General features: G+C 39.6%; 1 protein-coding gene across 2 annotated transcripts in view; it reads right to left on the bottom strand.

Annotated features, from left to right (window-relative positions):
- The window catches only part of jmy (junction mediating and regulatory protein, p53 cofactor), a 65,155-nt gene extending 46,085 nt beyond the window's left edge, over positions 1–19,070 (bottom strand). For both annotated transcript variants that reach the window (XM_042058540.1, XM_042058541.1), the window contains exon 1: positions 17,344–19,070. In XM_042058540.1, the coding sequence (XP_041914474.1) occupies positions 17,344–18,222 (879 nt within the window). In that variant the 5' untranslated portion in view covers positions 18,223–19,070. The remainder of the gene's footprint in view (positions 1–17,343) is intronic.

The following is a 19,070-nucleotide window of genomic DNA, read 5'->3' as shown; positions in this document are numbered from 1 at the left end:
CAGTCCTGCACATTCTATCTGCAAAAGTAAATCACGCTTGTCAATCTCCTACTCCATCCCCTACTTTTAGTGCTGCCGTGATTAGTCAACGTAATCGACCATGAAAATTAGCCTACTTATTTTTGGTCCCCCATCTCAAATGGCTCGCTGTAATGTTATTAACTCTGTTATTAACTCTTGAGAGTTCATGTTTTAAACCCTGCCATGCACGCAACTTTTGAGTATGTAAAGGAGTGTGCATGTGTGCGTTTGTGTATAAGTGTTCACTTGTCAGTGTGTGTGTGTGTGTGTGGGTGGGGGGGTAGTAATGGTGTGTGTGTGTGCGTTTGTACCTTAAATTATTGTACCTTAAATAACAATTTAATATTATTAATATTCTACTTATTTATTTACTTCTGATTTAGGATTATGGATTATGATTTTTGTGCCGTGATCACACCCAATTAAAGCAAATTCAAATATCACTGTTGGAAAGAGCCCGACCAATTCATCGGCGAGCTGATATTACCAGCCGATATTAGGCATTTTCCAAACTATCGGTATCTGCATTTCAGGGTTCCCACTCTAAGTCAAATGTAAAATTCATTGACTTTTCCTTCATTTCCCTGACAAAAAAAACTGAATTTCCATGACGTACTAAGCTAATTACTAACGTATAGCGTTCAAGAATATTTTTCTTTTTGGAGTGGGAGATGAATAAATGGGCATTGAATAAACAAAGTTGGGATACTCAAGGAAGCATTAAAGCAAATAACCAGATCAGCGTAGACGTATTTGTATTACCGTATTTTTCGGACCATAAGTCGCTCTGGAGTATAAGTCGCATCAGTCAAAAAATGCGTCGTACTGGACTATAAGTCGCATATTAGAAATGTATTGCACGAAATCCAAGACCAAGAACAGACATTTAATCTGGAAAGGTAAATTATTCAACTACACAATAGCACACAGAACAACAGGCTGAATAGGTGTCTGATATGTTAACGTAACGCAGTTATTCAGCTACACTATTTAGCCAGCTTGATGCTGGTTAGCTTGGTGACAAGAAAATTAAAATGTCAGTTCCTGGTTGCACAGTTTGTTGCATGAAGTACGATGCATCCTTAAAAACAGTTCTGTTTGCTAAAACTGCTGTTTTGTGTTGACGGTCACATCGCTTAGACTGTCCTTGGTGGTTCTGTCAGTGCCGTCAGTGAGTGTAAACTGTTACATTAAGCTCACAAAGACTGCACACAAAATAAATGTAAGCATATGAAACAAGTTTTCTGAGCTAACATTAATTCCCAAATACTCACATACTCCTTAGTCTTGGTCTTCTTTTTTTTGCATTTCAACATAGGTGTTTACACCAAGCAAGAAAGTGCAAGGTTTGCAAAGGCTAAAAGTAAAGTAAAACTTTTGCTTGCATAGCCCACAATGTAGATTGTGCAATGGCAGTTTTCAAAAGGTGAAAAGACTATACACTACTTAATTTTTAAAAAGTACTGTATAAGAGCCTTTCATTAGGAAACCAGATAGTTAGGCCTATTTCAACAGATAATGCCCTACCTTGATCAAAATTGTTATGGGAGAACATTTTTAAATTGTGTTGGTTAAAAATTACTATCAGCCGATAAATCGGTTATCAGCTTTTAAAGCTCTCAAATATCGATCAGTATCGGTCTTCAAAATCCCATGTCGGTCAGGCTCTACAGGCCAAATGCTTCAGACTTCTAAGAAATGAGCAGTTTATCAACCATCTTTACTGGTTTTATCAAGTCGATATGGCCAAAATAAGTAAGGGATAATGTATAGAACGCCGGTCATTACTGGGAAAATAAGTCCCGACAGGGCGAACCGGACCACGACGCGCAGCGAAAAACATCGACACATCGAAATGTTAGTCAAAGTTTAATAATGTTCTGCACCTTTTACTGAAGAATAAAGAAAATTAAGAAGACATCTGAGCTGCACCGGCGTCTCTCCTCTCTAAAATATCTGTCCTGGCCTGGTTGCAACGGATTGTGGCCAAACGACAGAAGCGCGGAGAACCCTCCTTTGTCTACCAAAATGTGTTACTTTGTGCCCCGCGCTCCCCCACTGCTTGTGAAAGAAGGGGATGGGGGAGGGGGGCTTAACGTGAAAAAGCTTAATGTCACAAAACGGCAACGAGTCGTTTTAGGCTACAGGCCTTCATAATGGTAGGCTACAGGAAGTGGGGGGAGGGTATGGGATGACCAGAGCCGTCATCTATCGTCTTTCCAGGCACACAGCTCGTTATATAGCCTATCGACTGCCTTAACAGATAGGCTTTGCTCTTGGGTTTGGCCTTACAGCGAACTCAATGCTCTTGTTGCTTGCAGTTTGTTAAATAAAGCGATGCAGATTACATTATTTATTTCTGATTAATTGCGTCTTTTGATGTATTTTGCAACATTTGCTTGTTAGGCTGGGCTACTGTCAATGTCCTGTACAGGTCAATGTTCAACAATTGCTGGTGTAGGCCTAGGCTATTAATCAATTAGGGACTGTTCGTTATTTATTTAATTAAGGGGCTACCGGAGGAGTTTTGGGAGCGTTAGTCAAAAAAGACGTGACCCTCCCTCGCCAGCAAGAATTTTTTCTATGACCCTCCAAAGTGATTGAGAAAAAACGCATGACCCTCCCCAGTCCCAACAATTTATTGATGCCTTAGGCTACTGGGTCAATTTGGGAGCTTGTATGCTACGACTACTTCCTTGAAATGCCTTGAAAAGGCTGTCGTTTGCACAATTTCACAAATAATCACCGGGACCGAAACAAACCTGTCAACTTTTCCCGGGTTTATCGCATATTTTAACTTTTTCCTCGCTGTCTTAGGAGGAGCTGCAGGGCCGTCGCAAGGGGATGCGAGGCCCTGTGCGAACTTGACAGATGCAAGGCCCTTTTCACTTACGTGCATAAAATCATGCGTTAGCTTACTTTACACATAGCCAAGGCTACCGTCGGTGTATTTTAATAGTAGCCTAGTCTAATAAGCTACACCAGCTTGCCTTTAAGAGGGGAAATTCAATTGTATAGCCTATAACATTAGCTGAGTCACATATTTGGCCATATGGTGTTTATCATAGGCTACATCACGAAACCAAATAGTGTAACAAAGGCGAACACTTTAACAGGGGGAATTAATTGGGCATGAATCATTATGCTGAACGGTATTTGTCAATGAGCAGAAACACACACGACATTCAAACTATTGATAAGATGTACTGGTCTGTATCTATAGGCTAACATTGGACAAATAAATGACACTGACTCGCCATATCCTGACTCAGGAAAAAAAACATTTTCTTGCTTTGCCGCAAACTCAGCAATGAAATCATAGGCCAGTTTGCAGGTAGCCTAACGTCTTTTTCATAGAAGGGAGAGCCTAGTCTCTCCTGTGACATGGAGGTGCGCAAATAGTTTTTAATAGCCTGTTCAACTTCGAAAAGCTTCGTTCACCCGATGCCAGTCACTGATCACAATTTCAAAGTTCGGAAAGCTTCATCTTTTTAAGTTTTAAGTGCAGTGGCCCCTATCTGCCCCCTTTGGAATTATATCTTGAGCCTATTATAAGGTCCAGTGCGTTATGTCCTGGGATTCGGATGTGCTCAAAAAGAAAAGAAAAAACACTTTTTTATAGATGGTTATGAGGAGCAATGTGAGAAAGAAATTTGATGATCATTGATCGTTGTTTTGGGACGTTAAGCCTTTTCCATAGGCGTCAGTGAAGGAGATTGAAGAATGACCATTTTTTTATACGAAAATATTTATTAACTACAAAAACTCAGTGTCTAAAAACTCAGTGTCATTCAGACTCAACCCTCTTGTTGTTTTATTATCTTTTTCGTTGTCGTTTGAACGTTGGCAAGCAGGCATGTTGCGGTTGCAATTTAAGTGAAATTTCTACAGTAGGCCTACAACATACTGTTAGGCTGGGCTACTGTCAATGTACTTGTACAGGTAAATGTTCAACAATTGCTGGTGTACAGGTTATATAATCAATTAGCTAAATCATTTGTCCAGCTGTTTAAAAAATTTTTCGTGCTACATTCAAACGCAAAAGGTGCTTTGATATATTTTTCGTTTAAACGTCGGCAAGCAGGCATGCTTTGGTTGCAATGAATGAGGATAATTGCTTTTTTTTGCATTATTTTGAATATGACTCGCTCCAGTCTCAACAGCACGTACTTTTTCCACACGCTAAGTTCTAACACACATAGGCCTATCCCCTCTCGCTTTCTCTCTCTCCATCCCTGCACACGGTGCTTTCTTAAAGGAGCTGCACCATTTTACAACAATTGCATCTACATTTTCATATTAGAATGTTTTGTCAAGTGTAAGCTTAAACTACCGTGATCAATTTAAGTTCCCGTGCCCCCGCTGCGTCATGGAAGCAGTAAGTCAGTCGCATCAAAAATAGTAGTTGCACCCAAGTGACACCTTGTGGTTGTTTGTGTCAACTGCAGTTTGTGCCATTTCTGCTGAGAAAATGGGGTGCGTGATTCATGAAGGAACCCGTCCAAACTTAACGGGGACCCACTGTAACACCATATTATATTATGTTAATTATATGTAGAGATTAGAATTTTAGGGTCGATAACAATAACCGATATTTATTGGTTTGTTGTGGCCGATACCGATACGATAACCAATAATATTACTCTTGAAAAAAAATTGTGAAAAGTATTGGGGACAGCATTCATAAGCATCATTTAACTGCAGTAATTTTACCTACCACCAATGATGGTGATAGCGGGGATACGTCACTTCTGTTGATGTTCAAACAAACCAGAGAGCTAGCTCGCTATTCCCTCCCGTGCAATTAAAACTCTCCTAAACACGCATCTCGTCGGTTATTGGTTGAAACACTTTATTTTGCCTTTGAGGGGTTGCCAACCCTTGTTGGTAGCATTTGTTTTTGTGTACAGATCTCAGAGCCTAGGTTGTCTACAGAGACACGTTTTTTTTTTTACTGCCTGCTTATGGAGCAGGCAGCTAGCGGATCGTTAGGAAGGATTAGATGAATGTGATCATTTATGATTGGGCCTTTTTTGGGACTGAAATCGCAACCTTTAAATTGGGTATATATGTATATTCTGTTGATATATATATATATATATATATATATATATATAAACAGAAGTGACGTATCCCCGCTATCACCATCACCCCACTATTAAGTGTGTTGACTTTTTTGCGTGCACACTTTTCCCTATGAGAAAGTAGTAGGCTACTGGAAAGAATTCAAAACTACTTTCACCCCTGCTTTTACATGCAAATATAAAATAAAAACCACCTATGAATAACCAAGAATGTTTTATGCAGATCATTATTGGCAGGGATTGGCCTGGATTATGATTTAGCCTAGCCTACAGCATCGTAGTGGTATGATTTAAAACATCACAGGGTGAAAGTGAGAATTCATGAATTATTTTAAAGTAAATTTCTAAATATCGAGATATATATTGTATAATTTTTTGTCGAAATAGACTAAAAATATTGCGATATTATTTTTTAGCCATATCGCCCAGCCCTACATGCCATGTTTGGGCATTAATATTGGGGGCAGCCGTGGCCTACTGGTTAGCGCTTCAGACTTGTAACCGGAGGATTGCCAGTTCGAATCCCGATCAGTAGGAACGGCTGAAGTGCCCTTGAGCAAGGCACGTAACCCCTCACCCGAGCGCCGCTGTTGTTGCAGGCAGCTCACTGCGCCGGGATTAGTGTGTGCTTCACCTCACTGTGTGTTCACTGTGTGCTGAGTGTGTTTCACTAATTCACAGATTGGGATAAATGCAGAGACCAAATTTCCCTCACGGGATCAAAAGAGTACTTAGATAATTACTTATAATATGTTAACAAATATGGTCCCTAGCCTCCCCAAATTTTCTAGGTTGGAAGACCAACTCATAAAAAGCATGTGTAAACAATTTAAAGAAGCACTATGCAGGTCTGGTTATTCCTTCGCTGTTTCTGGGTTTCCACTGGATTTGGGCTCGCATTTTTCACTACACAGCTCCCCCTGCAGCTTCGGTAATGACTGCTACGCTAACAATCTGCTGTACTAACAATGCTTTTTGGCAATAAATCGTATACTGTTGGAAAGCCTGTTTAGTTCCCTTTCAAATGGTATCCCATGTGTAAGGAATATGCACTTGTGGGATGAGCAGCAGGGTTGAGTATGTGGGCTGCGCCCATGGAAAATTTGCCAAATCTTCTCTACCATTGCCAAACAGCTTATTCTGCCATTGACTTGTTTGATGTTTGTTGGATTGGATGATTGAAGTTTGAAGAAACAAGAGACATTTTTTTTGTTCTAAGTTTATATGGATATTTAATGTGCAAAGTACTAATATTGTACCATGTCCCATTCACAGAATAAATGCATATAGTTACAGGTGATTTGGGAATACCAAAATAAACATTTACAACTAGAATGCATTTCCGGAGGAACTGCGAAGTGTGTTTGCTCTGGTGCGGTCACCAATGTGAGCAGACAGTGGCAATATCTCAAAAGCACTAGGAGGGCTATTCAACTATTGGCCTACGGGGCGAATGCAGCCCGTTGGATTTTATCTGCCTTCCTTCAAATCTAGCTTCCATAACTAAGATCAAATCAATAAAATAAAATGACAGCAGTGATTGGCTGTAAAAATAAACAATGTTACGCGGCTTGCGCCTCTCACACTGGGCTGTCAGATAACCTACAGAGGAATTGACCAATGGCAGCAGTTAAGGTTTCACTGTGGTTTATTTAACAAATGTAAAATATGACTGGCATTAAAATGCTGCTTGTTTGTCATACACTCCCGTTTTTCCCCGGTTTCTCTCGTATTTCATGATCTCGCCCTCCCGTTTTGTTATTTCTCCCGAGAAACTCCTGGAACTTGCATGACCATCAAACTTAATTTTACAATCACGGATCCATTAATTTTTTCTGTTAGTCTGACATTCCCATTTCCTCAAACTCAAAAGTAGAATTGACGATGCAGCCACACCCCAATGTCACGTCCAGCATGTATGCCAAGATACACAAATGCACACGCACGTGCTGCAGCGTCAACTCTCCTCTAATTTTAGACTGCAGACAATTAAAATATACACATCAACCTATTGAAATCTTGCTACTTTGAAGTCACCGGTGTGTATTTTGGCGTTCATTCACGACAATTAAAGCAACACCATGGAAGTTTTGCTCTCGGGGTCCCCCTACAGTTGAGAAACAGTATTGTCTTCTACTACTGTCGTAAAATCTGTCATGGTTACACCAGGGGATACACGTGTATTTGTTGACAAGCGATACCCCGCCAGCGTTGTGTGTGAAATGTCTTCATCCCAGGTACAGTGGCATATATTTCAGCATGTCATATGAATATAATTTCATGGGTTTTATTTTTTTCAAAACGCCAAAAGATCGCGTAGCTCACGTTTACAAGCCAGCGTCATTATAGTAGCCTATTGGCTACTGTTTTACAGAATGGATATGCTAATTCAATTTAATAGTTGTGTGGTAATAGCCATATATCGTCAATATTATAATATCAAGCTACCATAGATGAATCTGCAAAGTCGAAAAATCGATTGCATTAGCCTGAGGCAAGACACTTTCACCAGAAAAATAAACAAACAAACATGACTATCAGCCTGCAGTCATTAGGCTAGATGATTTCAGTGTTTCCCATACATTGACTTACTTGTGGCGGCCTACCACAATATCAACACTGACCACCACACAATGATTTTCCAAGTTGTACTACTTAAATTGAATGAAATCCTTTCATTGTAGAGCTATGTGCACCTTTGCACAGCCTCTCCTTGAGTCTCTGTCCCTCAACAAACCTGCATGCATGTCCTGCAAGGATTGTTGTTGGCATAGAAGACAACTGGCTAAATTGTGATTAAATCCGTTAGCATCATAACCACGTAACCATAGCGATTATATGTCAAACATTTGCGATTTACAGGTCATCGATTTCAATGCTCAAATCAGAACGAGAATGCTACCAGATTATTGATAGGCTAATTCACTCCTCTACTAGCAGTAGATTAATGAAGATAAATGGAGACAGCTAGGCAGCATAGCTAGGCAGACAACAAATTCGAAAAACTAGAGATAGTATGCAAGAAATAGGCCTACACTTACTAGTCCAACAGCATGACGACCAAGTCAGCATCGGTTGGGCACCCCTCCTCCTCCTTTAGCTCATGCCAGCGAGCGAACGCTGATATTGATCCTCGTCCTGCCTTTGATTTTGTCACCCTCCCTTTCTCTTTCTAATCTCCTCCGACAAAACCTATGCCTTCTTCGGTTTCGTTACTGCTTCGGCCATGACAACAACATACGCGTGACAGCCGGCAAACAAACGCTAGTTCTCTTACGTCCGAATTTGAGGAAATGGGGGTGGGGGGTGGGAAGTGAAGTATGCCGTAAAGCAGTCGAATTTTGTAGTTCTTTTTGTGCTCGGGTTACTACCCGCACCCAGAACTTCCGTAGTGCAAGTAAAAGCGATACAGACCCCGTCAGGCTATGGCATACGTGTCATTCAACCTATTGTAAGTCGATGTACCATCACAAGGGTCTTGGAAATATATTATGAAGGTTGAAAAACTCCATAGTGTTGCGTTCTGTTTACATTACAACCTCACAGTTGGAACGGTTTCAAAATAAAAAGCGGTTTCAAAATAAAAGCCCCCCGAAACAGAAATGGAAATAAGGAATGCATTAATAGTAATATTAAAAAAAGATTGAATCGAATCGTGGATTTGGAGAATAGTGACATCCCTATAGGCCATACATACATACATACATACATACATACAGACAGACAGACGGATGGATGTAATGTAGCATAGTTGTAGGCCTAGGCCTAATGTTTATTGTGAAATAAAATAAGTAGCCTAGAAGGCAACATTTGAAATGAGGAGAAATAAGCCAAGATAAGAGTAATTGGGAAGAAAAACAGAGTAGCCTTAGCTATTTTAAGATCTTAACGTCAACTTGAAATAAGATTTGAGCTGAGACAAGGAGGGACATTCCACAGCTGGTTCCTTGAACCTGTCTATCAGGAACTTTAAATGCTTTTTTTATGTTGAACAGAAATCCTGCTTTGTCTAGTAACGTTGTTAGTGGTGCTTCAAATTGACACTTTTAATGATCGCTAGGCTACTGTCTCAGAATATAAACATGTATAACAGACGTTTCAATTGTTATTAAAAGCTCTTTCTTCACTGTCTAGCTTTCTCCTCGTTAAGCAATCCATGATTTGAAAATAACTTACTTATCGCTAACTTACATATTCATCCAATTTCTCTTCCTGTCTCCTCTCTTTCGTTTTCCCTGTCAGGCTGAGTCTGTTCACCATGGTAACTTCACTCACTGACTCGACTGTATCAGAATGCACAGATTTGATTGGTTGAGTAGCAGCAAGTGAGATGATGATTCCTGAAGCTACTGAAGTTAATCCTCTGTTAAAGCCTACGAAACATTTAGCACAGCTTTGAAATCTTCTGTGAAAATATCTCAATATGGTCCGGGACTGGATAGGATTACGTCAAGGTCCGGACCCGGACCGTCAAATTGTTAGAAGAAATGTTGTGATTAACACATTATAACTGTTATTGTTGATACACAATAGGCATCCTCGGAACATAATCTTTGGAGCATCTTTGGAGTTTTGGAGGAAGGCTGCAGGCAGATAACTGGCATGCGTATCTATTTCGGTAAGGTAAAAGCAACAAACGAAATGCTACTGATGCAGTGTTGCAAGGAGTGTATGAAGCATGTTAAATACGCAAACACTTGATTCTGTACAAACACTGAATCCCCCCAAAAGAAAAGAAAAAATCTCCCGTTTTTTTAAAAGCTAAACATTGGCAGGTATGGTTTGTCAGGATACTGGTTTCACTGACTTATTTTAAAAATATGAGCTATGACAGAAGTTGGGTGTGAATGGTATTCATCCCCTAATACTGTTTTACTGGTTTATTTGACAAATAATCTGTATGGACCTGCTCTATAAGCACCTTATGTCTGTATGAAATTGTTTTGAGAACCTATTCAAGGTTTCCCCAGGTTTGACCACCCCAAATTTAAGACTTAAAGACCATTTTAAGACCACTTTAATGAAAATTAAGACCTACATCGTACCAATTATGCAGTCGTAAAACACCAGATCAGATCCCCATACCGTATTTTCCGGACTATAAGTCGCATCAGATGTGTCATGAACAGGAAAAAAACATATAAGTCGCACCGGACTATAAGTCACATTTATTTAGAAATGTATTTCACAAAATCCAAAACCAAAAACAGACAGAGCTTATGTATGTAAAAGATTGATGAAGACGAAGGAGTGAAGGCAGCCAAGAGGAGGGCCGGAAGGTAATTGAAAAAAATGCTGATGTGGTACATCAAAATTTAGCTAAAATGTGATGAATACAATGCAATCAAGCTTTTTGGGCAATGTGGAGTCACAAGCCGGCAGCAGATTAAATACTCACGAGAGAAAAAGATGCGGTTTTAAAAGGATGTGCAGACCGAAGCTGCAGCAAGCAGGTGATATTTAGAAATGTATTTCACAAAATCCAAGACAGGGTATCTGCACATTTTCCAAGTGCAAATTTAAAGACATTTAAGACCTTTTCAAGACATCTTAATGGAAAAATTAAGACCACAGCAAAAAGATACATACGACAACAGTTTTTTTTTCTACTAATTTTAACCCCCACCCAATTTTGGATGTCTACAGAAGTTACGAAATATATTTTGGCGAAAGAAAATGAATTGTGACCTTCACAGCTATAAATGCCCAATTTTAGGGTCTGGGCTGCTTGCTTTTGAAGCTGGCTGTACATATCTGGTTGTGCTTACTAGGCCTACTTTATATCATTTACTATGTGCATCTATTCCCAATCCCATATGCATCATATGTCCCATATACAGCACAGCAAATTACAGTTAATCCACTACTTTACATTTTGCATACCAGTTGTATTTAAACAAACCAAAGCTTGACTGAAACATTGTAAAACATTGTTTTGTTTTAAATTAATTAAGAGAGAGGTCCTCCTCGGATCCTGCTGAAAACTGCTGGTTTCATCTCAAGCACGCACATATTATGAACGCACGTTTTTTTTTTTATGTAGCAGTCGCCGACAATCAAAAAAAATATGCGGTTATATTTCACAACTTTTGCGAAGTAGGCCTACTGGGAAAGTCTGGCAAACAAGCTGCTGACAGATATTGGCCTACAGGTATTATAACTTAGACAGATATTTCCCTAGGCTAGGCAGCAACACACGCTGGAAAGATGCAAACAGATCAACTTAACATGTACAGTATTTCCTTCTGATTGCGAAAATGCAAGTCAGTCCGTGGTTCCTTCATAAATTGCGCAGCAAATTATCAGACGAGTGACAGAAGCACTGCGCATAATTTGACCAGCAGTCTTCGCGGCCATAGTTTGTGAAACCATGCTGCATCCGAGCAAAGATTCTAGATGCCCAACGCAACTCCAAAAAGGACGACAAATGACGTTCGGCTTGAGGCTGCGCCGGACGCCGGACAGAGCTTTTAAAATCCATATGTCCGGCCTAAATTCGAACATATGGCCACCCTATCGCTAACTGGCTTATCAACTTTCTCCCGCTCACGTAGGCTACCTGTGTATCTCTCAGGCCTCGGCTACACCACGAAAACGTCAGGCATATTTGTACATATTATTACCGTTTTCACACCTTTAACCACACCCGTGAAAATAATCTTCACTCTGCAACCACTACACTTCCTCCCGTGGCCTTATATAGTCACTTATACAATTGCGTTCGGATGGATGGAGACATTTCGCTCGCTCACTCGCTGGCGGTCCCATACGCAAATTTAATACCTCCCTTTCGAAAATTTAAGACATCCCCGACAATTTAAGACTTTTTTAGGCCTTAAAAACCGAAAGTTGTATTTAAGACTTTTTAAGGATCCGCGGGAACCCTGCAAGACCAAGAACAGACAGACTATGTAACTGGACACATAGAGGCCAAAAATATTGAGAATTCTACCGGGAATGTTAATGAAGACGAAGGAGTGAATAGTGGCAAGCTGAGGCAAGCCAAAGGCTGCCAACGAGGGCCCGACGCTAAATCAAGCAATTTACTGTGGTACATCCTGTGAGAGAAATTTGGTCTCTGCATTTATCCCAATCCGTGAATCACACGCTCAGCACACAGTGAGGTGAAGCACACACTAATCCCGGCGCAGTGAGCTGCCTGCATCAACAGTGGCGCTCGGTGAGGGGTTAGGTTCCTTGCTCAAGGGCACTTCAGCCGTTCCTACTGGTCGGGGTTCGGCAACCCTCCGGTTACAAATCCGAAGTGCTAACCAGTATGCCATGGCTGTCAACGAGGGCCCGACGCTAATTGTACAGCAATTTACAAAAGATTCACTGCAAAATGAACATCAACAAAAATGCTGATGTGGTACATGAAAATTTAGCTAAAAATGTGGAGAATGCAATGCAATCAAGCATTTTGGACGATATATTTGCACAAGCTGGCAGCAGAGCAAACGCTTGGCACACCACCTCCGAGAGCGAGAGAAAAAAAGATGCGCAGATAGATAGATAGATAGATAGATAGATAGAGATAGATAGATAGATAGATAGATAGATAGATAGATAGATAGATAGATAGATAGATAGATAGAGACAGATACTTTATTGATTCCCAGGGGAAATTCAATTTAAAACCAGGGCCTAAATTTCAGCGCGGGATTGCGGGTATTGGCATAATAATAAAGTCCCGCAACTCTAGCCATCATAATGCGAGAAATTACCGCACACATTTTACAGTGCTGTTTGATAACGTTAATCTAATAATGGAGCGGCCTGAATGCGGGACTATTGACTGGATGGACCAACTTTGACTTCAATTGAACGTAGCCCCATGCAGACACGCGCAGGACCACTTTGCGGGTGCCTCTCTCTCAGCAGGATTTGTCACCGCTGAAGTCAAATTATAGCCTAGGTGCTTCTACATCCACCGCTATCGACAGGAAAGGAAAACAAGTTTAGCAATCAGGAACCGTCAGGAATTTTGCAAGTTACACAGAAGCATGACAGCTTATAACGCGGGAGAACATGGATGTGTTCTCCATTTGAGGAACCTTAAAATCGATTGCGGAGGTGAACAGACAGCTACAGACACGGAGCGCATAGTAGGCCTACTTTCACTTTCTAGTGTGCGTATTCATTACATGAAAGATAATTTGTAGCAAAACATCGATCAAATATTACATGGCAGTGAGTTTTGTTTTCAAATGTTTTCATGGATGTCTAGATAACGGGTGAGGAATGTTTAGGAGACAGACTATCGTAAATCCTCAAATTATTTAGGCTGCGCAAAGCACAGCACCTTTATTTGGGGCAGGCTTGTGTGAGGCAGCTAGGCCTTCATTTCTTACGTGGTGCGTTTTATTGTGAGACATAGGCCTATTTTGGAGCAGCATACCGGTAGGCCATCAAAAGCAGAAGATGTTCGATTTGGGATTTAATTTACGTTTGGACTGTTTGATTATATTGCTAAATATCGGGACTGATGACCATTGAAATCTGTGGGGTATTTGATGGATCACTATTAAATTTCATGTAGTTGAAAGAGTGTCGGGTTTTCCGCTTATTATCCGCTTATTGCGAGATAAGGTATCCACTTTCATTTATGCATGGAACGTGTGCTGCGCTGTAATGGAAACCTTATTCTGTATAGCTAAAGAGGTCTACGATAGCCTAAATTGAGTTTTTTTTTTTCATTTTGCATGATTTACTTTTTTATAAAATTCATAGGCTGAGGCAGCAACAATTGTGTTTAAATGTAGGTTACTGCTTCAGCCTCTGGCAAGCTCAGAAGGGGGCGGCAAGCGACTGCTAGCTTGAGAGTGACATGTTGGAGACTCATGGTGTAGGACAATGACTTTTCATTGGCAACAATATTAAACCAACCAACAATATAAAATATCAGAAAATATGACAATGGCAGATCATCAATATGAGATCCTTGAGTCATTTGGAGCGTCATGTGGTGCGACCAATAATAGCAATAACTGTGTTAAATTCAAAATGAAAAATAGAATTTCTGTGGTTAACATATTCATCAGTCATATAGTATGTTTAAGTCAATGCTATTTTTCAGACTTTTCCATCAGTTTTATGCAACTTACAGGGAAAATAAGGGATCTAAGTATTTTTATATTTTATAAGGTGACAATGACAGTAAAGAGCAAAAATATCAGAATACTAAAAATTTTTAGAAAAAGTAAAGAAATGTAAATACTTTGTTTCTAAACACTTCATATTTCTAAGAACTTTTAAGTTTATATTAAGAAATGTTAAACATGTTAAGGAAATACATTTAATTTTAACCACATTGATCTCAATAAAAATGTCAATGTCTATTTACAAGGGCATTGTTCCCACCTCTTTTGGGGCCAACCATCAAATGCTGGACCTCTATAGAAAGCTGAGAACCTGTAATTTTCGTAGGAAACAGTCAAAATATTTGGCACAATGTTAATGATGTTTTTTCATCATTAATTAAATATTAGTTGAAATCTGTATGTTAAATTCTTATGCGTATGCCCCATTTTGAGTTTTTTGCCTGACATTGCACATCATCTACTTAGGAGGTCAGAGCTCCTACATACTTTGGCCTATAATCAAATGCCTGACCTCTTTGGAAAGCTAAGACACTGTAGTTTCTTGGACAACAATCAGAAAAAACTGTGTGATGTACTGATAAAGAGTTACAGAGGCTAGAATATAGTTTTTCTTTCTGCCGGATTACAAGCATCTCTGAACTGACCACATTTCAGCCCTCTAGGTCTATCCCTTAGAAACACAACTGAGCCCTAGCACCAGGTCTTGTGCAGCGGTGTGCAAAAGTAGATCAATATAGAATGAAAATATGAGTGCTTTAGACTATTATTTGCCAAGATTTGCCCATGTGTTTTGTAAAATGCCTATAGAAACTCCCCATAGGACTTTTTGTTATCCAAAATGCATACTGACAATCAAATGCTTACTGCACATGAACCCCTTTGTGTAGAAGCATAATGCTGGTCTCAAAAGAAAGATAACACTTTGAGGTTTCTTGTGGACTATTTAGATTGTATGTCAGGTGTTCTGATTATAGACTGACTACACAAAATATGGAATAATTACAATGTCTCTATTTTTGCATTTACTTTGTTGGTTCAATGAGTGTGTATAACTAATATTGGATAATACAACATGAAGATAATACAACATGGATTCTTGTGAATATTTCAGCACCCAATATGTTGCATCTACTTATTGTGCTGCAGCTACACTGCAGCCAGAAGTCAGGGTAGCACCAAAAGCGGAGGAGGGGGAGGGGAGCATTTTGGATCAAATTCAATTGAGACATAATAAAATTAATCTGAGAATGTAAAGCACTATACAGATTGTACATGATTCCCAAGAGCCAAAGCTTTGAAATGGTGTATAACATTACTATGCTACATAGCAATATGGTGCATACAATTGATTTAGAATGTAAGGTAGGTAGGTAACCGTCCCGCAGGCAGGACACTGAAGATAATCTATGGTCGCACCACATGACATTTTTTAAGGCCGCAACCAATTCATCCTCGTGAAAAACACTAAAATCACTTTACTTGAAATTTGAATATGGATTTTCGTATATTTTAATATGGATTTTTGTATACCTATATTTCGTAACATTCTTAATGTTTGAACAACTGCAACAAAAATTCTTATTTTCAAAATTTTAAATTTGGCCTGTTGAAAAACCTTATGTCATTGACCCATACCATCAGTTGCTTGAAAATTACACAAAAATACAAACATGCCTTGTTTTATCCTTATAATAGTCATGGTCATTTGATGTGGAGACTGTTTTGTTGTTGAAAAACATTAATAAACTAATGTATTTGAAGAGGAAATAGTGACTGATACCAAATGGAAAAAAACTGTTTAATACCCTCAATATCACACTTATTGCACATTTTTTCGAAATCTAGGGCCCTTTCGAAAGTCAGGAGACATTTAGTACAGACTTTAAATTGTTTATACATTTTTTTTATGAGTTGGTCTAACCCTAGAATTTGAGGAGGCTAGGGAAAATACTTGTCAAGATAGTAATGCCCAAACATGGCACGTTTTTAAAGTTGTAAAGATGAAACAATTTCCAGGTCTGAAAAAGATATTAGACAGAAGATTTGCACAGAAATACTTTCCAGGCCTTGATTTTAGGACCCATTGATGATATGGTTTGAACAAAATCTGAGACGGTGCAGCAACAACCTTATCTGATCTGACATGGAATGACTCATATTGGTAATGGAGTAACACATTTTAACCTGAGAATATTTCCTATACTTGCATGAAAATTTTCAAATCAAATATTTTAGATATTATTTACATTTTTGGGATTAATGCCTTTGAGGGAGGGGGGGAAAACAACATTTTATGGTAACGGAGTTACAGAACAGCTTATTTTGAAAGTCTCCTAAAACCCCTTTAGATATATTTTTTCTTCATTTTTATGTCAAAACTATATCAAGAGAAATGTGTGTAACATAAAACAAGAATAGAATAAGCAAAAAGTGGGCAATATCTTTCCCAATTACTTTCAGATAAATTATGAGCTTTTCAAGAGCACAAATCTATACTGCCTGACACTCCACTTGTTATCGTCAGATCTTCAGAATGCTGTAACCTTTGATCTAGGGCAAATAAAAACAAACTTTAACCTGTTTTGTAAACTTTAAGTGATTGGTAATCATACCAGATGTGTTCTATAGAGATGTTTAAAGTTTAATTTTTTACCCTAGATGTTAACATGCGTGTGATCGCATGATGTGTTCACAATTTATCACATACAATTGCAATTTATTTGTTTTTCTTTCTTTTTTTTTTTTTTTTTTTGGGGGGGGGGGGGGTCCTTATGATAGGCTCACATTCACCCAATTCAAAAACACCTTCATTAGCCTATTCATGTGGATGCCAGAAATATTAGGCTAATCTAAATCCAACCGCTTAGTCACACAACCTCCTTCCAAAGTATCCTCAAAAGCCTGCTTCAGTAACATGCATTTTCATCAAATAAGCTTATTCTTGGCTTTGGTAAATCTGTAGTTCACAAAAACATTCAGCAAACTTCCCTGCTTTGGTATTTGTATTGTGCATCTGTAAATGTACCCTTGTGTTGTATGTAAAATGACACGTTATTGCAAGCTTATAGTGTGATTATCCTAAATACTGCCCTACCTGACCATCATCTGCAAAAAATTGATTTAGTTGATAGTGGTACCTCATGCAAGCGTCTCTTGGCTCTGTGAAGCGCTTCCTCGTAGCCAGTTTGACGAAGCTCACTCAAACTCTCATAGTACTCTTCCGAGTCACCATCCGCGAACAGCACCTGTGAGAGGATCTTCCACCCACAGGTATCTAGGGCATGACCTAAGTAGACCTGCAGCTGGTAGCATAGAATCTCAGTCTCTCGTTGGGTGAGCTCTGGGACCCCGAACAGCACAGTCCACATTCCTGAATGTTCCTCGGGGAAAGGGGGTAAACACGGTTCCAAGTCAGAGTTGACCGCACAGAGTTGCAGGTGAACGGTTCGCATGTCTTGAAATGAGAACAAGCTGGCCCAGCTGAAATCCTGCCTTAAAAAACAGTCTAAATCCTCCAAACCCCCTGCGTTGTCAGTGTCACCAATTAGGGTGGATGGGTCAATTACTTCAATATCAGAAACTTTAGTGTTGTCTACAGGTAATAGTAGCCTTCCATTCGTATAACTTCTTACTGGCCTCGTCTCCACAGTTTTCCCCGTAATATGTCTCTTGGTAACATTTAGTCCCTTCACCGGGATCTCCCCTGAAATTGTGGGGATACATATATCCGTTCGGTCTGTCGAGTGACTTTTGAGTGAAGACTTCTGTTTATCTGATGCTGGTTTCTTTTTCTCACCCTTTGCGGAAACGAATTCGCTCTCGGCAGCTTCAACGAGAGAATCTCTCACTGCAGTCCTCTTCTGAATAGTTCTATTATGACATGTAATGGCAAACTTTCCTTCAATATCATTCCAGGCGACAATAAAAACGAATTTGTGCTTTTCCTTCTCATCAAAGACATTTGGGCGCACAGAGACCCAACCAGACTCTAAAGAATCTTCCATAGCGAATGACATTTGATCTAACACAGACTTATTAACGTTAGCGCGGAAAACTGCTAACCTATGAACGTTATACCTATTCCAGTCACATCCAGTGGTTAAAACTATCAAAATACTTAAATTAGCACGCTAGCTATCTCATTTCGTTAACTAGATTTGCACCATTTACTCAAGTTATTATTTACGATTCAGATACCCCGATGGAAAAATGAACGGTTAGTTTGTAGGTATAACGTTAAGGCCGTCTTTTAATTCAAAGGATCATCATAATTAACAATTTAGTGGGACGTCGATATGCTAGGCGAGTTGCAAGCTATGATACGTTAGCTTCCTATCTGCTAGCTACAGTAAATGTTAACATTAAATCCTTCACACGCATCGACAAAAACATGCACCTGGTTTTTAATTTCGTTGTTTTTTCTTTATCGACATTGAAACTTTCCCTTGCCCGACAGCAAACGCCCTTACTTTCCGCCATTGTTGAAGCTCACTCGTTAGTTTAAATTAATGTTCGAAGGCACTGCGTTAGCTCTTTTGTACTCTACGAACAACGCTGAGTCGCAGCTCCGTGAGGGTCTGTTTACAAGGACACGAGTGTTTGCTGCCTATGCTGTAAATCCATGAAAGTGGTAACTTCGTGGTGGAAAGGGATGGCTGATTTTCCGTCAACGACTCATTTAGTAAGACCGCATGTAACCGAAACTAATAACGCTATCAAGGTAGCTTTAATCGACGCAATTTTACGGATAACGACGCAATCTCATATTAATTTTCTTTGGTTTTTCGATGGATAATCCATACTTCTCGGTGGTCTAGGGATGGCGAGTCAGTCGCTGCTGATGACGCTAATGAAGGCAAGCGGC

The sequence above is a fragment of the Alosa sapidissima genome, chromosome 13 (genome assembly GCF_018492685.1).
Source record: "Alosa sapidissima isolate fAloSap1 chromosome 13, fAloSap1.pri, whole genome shotgun sequence".
Classification (NCBI taxonomy): domain Eukaryota; kingdom Metazoa; phylum Chordata; class Actinopteri; order Clupeiformes; family Clupeidae; genus Alosa; species Alosa sapidissima.
The sequence above is the reverse complement of the archived record's forward strand: the minus strand, read 5'-3'. Positions and strand labels throughout refer to the sequence as shown.